Source organism: Limulus polyphemus, unplaced genomic scaffold (assembly GCF_000517525.1).
Source record: "Limulus polyphemus unplaced genomic scaffold, Limulus_polyphemus-2.1.2 Scaffold6885, whole genome shotgun sequence".
NCBI classification, from domain to species: domain Eukaryota; kingdom Metazoa; phylum Arthropoda; class Merostomata; order Xiphosura; family Limulidae; genus Limulus; species Limulus polyphemus.
Genome location: NW_013672495.1, coordinates 1 through 5,433, shown reverse-complemented (window position 1 = coordinate 5,433; position 5,433 = coordinate 1). Strand labels below are relative to the sequence as shown.

The window sequence follows — 5,433 nt, the reverse complement described above, 5'->3', positions numbered from 1 at the left end:
GTGGTAGACGTGATACTACGTCACGTGACCTTCGATGTCGTAACACTATATTTAATATAAGAGAATGAATGAGCATGTGTGAGATCATGTATGGAGAGAGGAATGGTGAGGCCCTTTAACATGTGACACTGTTTAAAGGTGTATAGATGTATTCTCTGCTGACATAAAAGTTCCAGTGATAAAACTCTTTAGGAAGAATTCAAGTCGAAACCTCTTGGGAATTTCTGGATGCTAAATTGCAAAGCATACCCTGTCCTGTCAAGAAAAGTGATGAATGTGCTTTTGTCTTTTAGATCATCATACTCGTGTGAGTCAGTGTTTTCTGCTGTAACAATAATCAAAATAGCAATCTCACCTGCAAGTAGAGTGGGGTCTCTAAGTTGCTGCATCAACAACTCAGCCAAAAATGGACATCACCTTATCCCAAGCTCAAGTCCATCTTTTATCCTAAACTGGTGAGTAAACTGAAACTGTTTGCCTTAGAATCTGTACCATTTTAAGATTTGTTTTCTTTTGATACAGGATGAAGGAGATAATAAAATGCATGTTTAGAAAGGGTGCATTCCATAAAAAAAGTATACTGTTCTACTGTTCTACACAGTAACCTAACTAAAAGAAAGCTATTGACTTATAGAGTAGAACAATATACTTTTGTCATGTGATGGTTATCTAACTTAAACCTCTCTCTGAAGGACTTTGGCAGAAACTTCATATCCTTCAATTCAAAGAATTCAGATGAATAAAAATTTCTATCCACATTTATAGCTAACATTGATAACTAACACATTTGAAGGAAAATTTCCTATACTTTATGTCTACATCTGTAAGAAGTAAATTTTATACCAAATAACTAGCTCTACAGAACTCAGCACATACATATACAAAGTTGATATGGCTATACAGTGAATTATTCAGTTGGTGTTTGGTTATCATTGAGTGACTACATAACTAATCATCAATATATGAACAAGTCTTACCTTTATAAGGGTTTCTTTATCCTGTGTATAACAAAACAATGCTACTGGTGCCACCCGCATGGCTCCTCCATTGCCATACGAACCATTCCCAGAAAACAACTCCCTTGCTGGTTGAAATACATTACAATAATGTCTTGTTTTTAATGCTTTAAATACATCAACAACATTAAATCCATACCCTCGTTTAGGCTGCTTGAAATATTCATCTGTAAACCTATAAAATTTCAATGTAATAATAACAAATACAACAAATAAATCTGATACTCCTTCTTTAACTTTAACTGCATTTGTCAAACCTTGTACATTAAGTCATTAAACATATAATATGTACAAAGAATACGTCAGAAACAAAACTTGAGTAACAACATTCACAAAACATAAACGGAAGTTTAGGAGACTAATAATTAGAGTTTTGAATTGGTTTGATTTGAAGGTGAGATGATTCTGATACCGCAATCATCAATACTTTTGATTTTTGAATAATCAATATTGATAAGATTCTTCTGCCAAAACAAAAATCAATCCCAATTCCTGACATTTCAATTGAAATAATGTGTGAAAGATTCCGAATGACAAATGAAAATAAAATAGGGGGGTAAGACATAAAATTGCAAAGGGGCCATTTGAGTCAAGTCCCAAAGTGAATCAATGTTTCATTATTACAAAAATATAAAATAATAAGAAATCATATTCTGCAAAAAATCTCAGTTATCAGGTTATATATTGCCTAAAATATCTGGTAATTGTTTATTAAAAGATGTCTCTTTATTTTTATCCTGTTACCATATTTATCTAGTTTACCTATACCCTTGAATATGACATGAATTCCATACTTTTATTGTAAAAAACAAAAAGTGTTATTGATTACATTACACTGGCAAGTAGTCAGAGGTGAATATGTGAGCAGTTTACTGACTGAGCTATGTCATAAATTCAACACTGTAATTCTGAAAATTATAAGGCATTTGAAGCACTAATGGTGATAACTCCTATAAAACTCCTTGGTTCTATAATACAATGATAGCTGGTGTACCAGCCCAATATCACTGGCAGCTCGTTACCAAGTTACTGAATGAATGTTTGCTTAATATCAGTTTTAACACTTGTAAACTTGTGCCATTAACTAGTGCCATATCTTTGTACTAATAAATACTGATTTTGTTGTAGCAAATGTAATGCTTTTCATAGCTTGAACGTGTCACGATTATTAGTATTATTGCTGTGAAGTAGCCATATGTGTAGTTGCATTTATTTTTCTGAGAGTACATATAACTGGTTGATACACTTGATTTAAGATGTTTATATACATATGTAAGGTAAATTTAAAAAATTTAGTGATATCTAGATAGTGATACAAAAATTTACAAAATATTTTAAAATAATGCATACATAATAACTTATTCTGCTATTTAGCCAAAGAATTAATCAGAGCTGTATATACTGTATCACTGTATATCGAATACATTATTAGAAGATTTTACATTTACAAAAGTTTAGAAACAAACCTAGTGCAATAACAATGTTTAATCCATTATTAAACTTTTTAATAGTAGAATGAACAAAAATTCATAATATATAATCAAATAATAGCTCATTCAAATGTTCATAGGCTACCACAAGAATAAAATATACCTTAGCATATGTACATTGCTCATTTAAAATCTTGTCTTGTGTATAAATGCAAAGAATTGGTGCTTCGTCAAAGAGATATTCAAACTCTTTCAGAAGTGTTTATAAAATTAATTACATACTTTTTAGCCATATCATGTGCATCCAATGTTCTTCTTTCAATCAAAGATTTAGCTACTGATCTTGTCATCGCTGTGTCATCTGTATACGGCTTAAGAGGTCCTATAGAGTGGAAAAACCACATATACTCATATACATAACATTTTAAATATGAAACTTAAAACAATAAATGTTTAGTTTCTGAATAAAAAATAAGCACAAAATGGTGAAATCCTATATCTGAAATAAAGTATTTGTTGTAAGTTATGTTTCTTGGAGTAAAAAACGGTGTGTAACCTACAGCAAACATCACATTTTTGTTGTTAATTTCTGCCATTTAATATGAAATTGTGAAAGACGGAGTTAGAACATGAACATCCCAACAAAATTGTTATTACTAAAAGTATGACTAGGTTATTTAAGACAGGGGCTAGTGTTTTGGGGCTCCCTAAGTAAGATATGCTTTTTTTTTCCTTTGATTAATAATTTTGGTATACGACTTACTAAATCAAGTGTAACTACATTTGTTTTATTCAAATTTGTCATTAATAATTAAATATGTATTATAAAGATTGAGTTGCATTGTTAACTTAGAATTTGTATTTAGAGCTAACCTAAATCTCCTACACTTACTGAACCTCATGAGATGTTATTGTGTTTGTGGTCAAAAATAACAATCTGATGAAACAAAGCACTCTTTATAAGTAGATACATAAGAAAAGTATATTTAATTAGCTATAATTATGGCCGGATTAAATTTTTGTATATAACTTACTCTGATCAGATATTATTATTTATTATATAGTCTGCATTTAATATCTACAAATTTTTTCTACATCTCTAATTCAGAACATGATAAATCAAGCCAACGTCTTATTATTTCCTGTAGTAAAATCAGTCCAGATGGTTATTTACTGTTTCATCAAATAATTTCATTATAACACACACTGTCCTCTATATATGCACATGGGATAACTATACAGCTGTCACATGGAGCAGCAGAGATACCTTGAGACTCTCGTAATCCAAAGTCTGTCAATAACTACAATCATAATATAAAAAATTGAAATCATAATAATTCATTTTATCAGTACATATATTACTTGTACTATGACTCCATTGTATTATAATCTGCTTAGAATGATTATAATAACAGCTAATCTGTACTAATCTTCTATTTAGTGTTTCTACTAAAACGAGTGCTATTATTGCCTCTGTCAGTATCGGCTTTGGGCTTAAATTTGAGTTACTTAGCATTTTTATGAATGCAAGTCTAAAGAGGTTATACTTTCATTGCATATGTCACCAGTTGGGCGACATTTAGAACACTGTGTTCAATCATGGGCTCCTTACCTTAGGAAGTACATTGAATTGCTGTAAAGGGTTCAGAGAAGGGCTACTACTACTAGGATGATACCTGAGATTGAAAGTAGGGATTTGATTGAAATGTTTAAGAACATTAAGGAAATTGATAGTGTTGATGCATCATCTTTTTTCATAATGAATCATCATTAAATGGTGAGAATGGTAGAAAATGGGAACACAAATTCTGGCAGGGTAGGAGTCATATTCAAGTTACATATCTATATTTTACTAACAGTGACACTAACAGGGTGTAGGCCTTTACTTTTAGTTTAGAATGGGTTACCTTCAAATGTGGTTGATGCAGTTAATAAAATGAAATGTTAAAAAATATTTGAATTGTAAGGGCTGGCTTTCAGTGTTTTCAAGTTTAGTTTAGTTTAGCAGATGGGACAGCCTAGACTGACCAACAGTGTCCACTAAATTATATGTACATAAGTTACGTCACGTCGTTCGCCTATGCAATAACTGAATACCATAACATACCCTTAGCACTCTCACTTTTCAATAAATTTGTGAAATAGTTTGCGAGAACATTTTTAGATACAGGAAAATCTCCTTCAAAAGGCGATCCAAGACAATCTCCCAAAAGGGAGCCTACCAAACAACCCCGAAATTTCCCAGTTATAAATGTAGAGACAGAAGACATCTTGACTTTCACTGTTTCAGTTTTCATGAGACTTAAGTGATGATAGGAAGAAAAAAATAAAAAATCATGATTTCAATAAAATAATAACGATATTGAATGTGAATAAAATTCTACTGAAACCATTTTGATTAATTCACTTTCATGTAAAAGTCATTCAAATACCGAACAATGCTACCTATTTTATTGTACATTGAACATAGCGAACACCACACAGTTTGTTTGTTTTTTGTTGTTGTTGTTTTTAAACACGCATATCTCTTGAGAACACTACCGAGAGAAAGGTGATAATACTGTTACGTCTCCGTTCATTAGTTAATTTTCCGCAAATTCGTTCCGACGAAATTTTAGCGACACAAGTCCTTTCTTAAATAAAACTGGTTTATTCTTTCCGAATACAACTTTACGATACACTTAATTTCAACAGTCGCTCTATAACAAACGCTATAATTCTTAACGACCGTCTCACTTGCCCAACAATATTCTCTCTGTCAGCATACATTCAATTACTCATCGCCCCGTCACGTTGTGACCGTAGTATATATACAAGACTAACACTAATCTAGTAAACGCTAGGGCATTCAATAAGGAACAGGATATTTCTGGAAAGAGTTGGCGTGATACTAGTCACGTGACCTTGCTGACGCAACAATGCCCCTCCTTAGTATTGTTACGTTTCCGTTTGTTAATTAACTTTCCGTAACTTCGTTTCGACGAAAC

The 5,433-nt window shown here is 31.8% G+C and overlaps 1 protein-coding gene across 1 annotated transcript in view; it reads right to left on the bottom strand.

Moving 5' to 3' along the window:
* Nucleotides 1-4,762, bottom strand: part of LOC106474157 (poly(ADP-ribose) glycohydrolase ARH3-like) — a 29,311-nt gene extending 24,549 nt beyond the window's left edge. The window contains 3 exon segments of the mRNA XM_013934847.2: nt 978-1,191; nt 2,729-2,828; nt 4,554-4,762. Coding sequence (XP_013790301.1) covers nt 978-1,191; nt 2,729-2,828; nt 4,554-4,743 — 504 coding nt within the window. The 5' untranslated portion in view covers nt 4,744-4,762.
* Nucleotides 4,763-5,433: the final 671 nt, after the last annotated feature.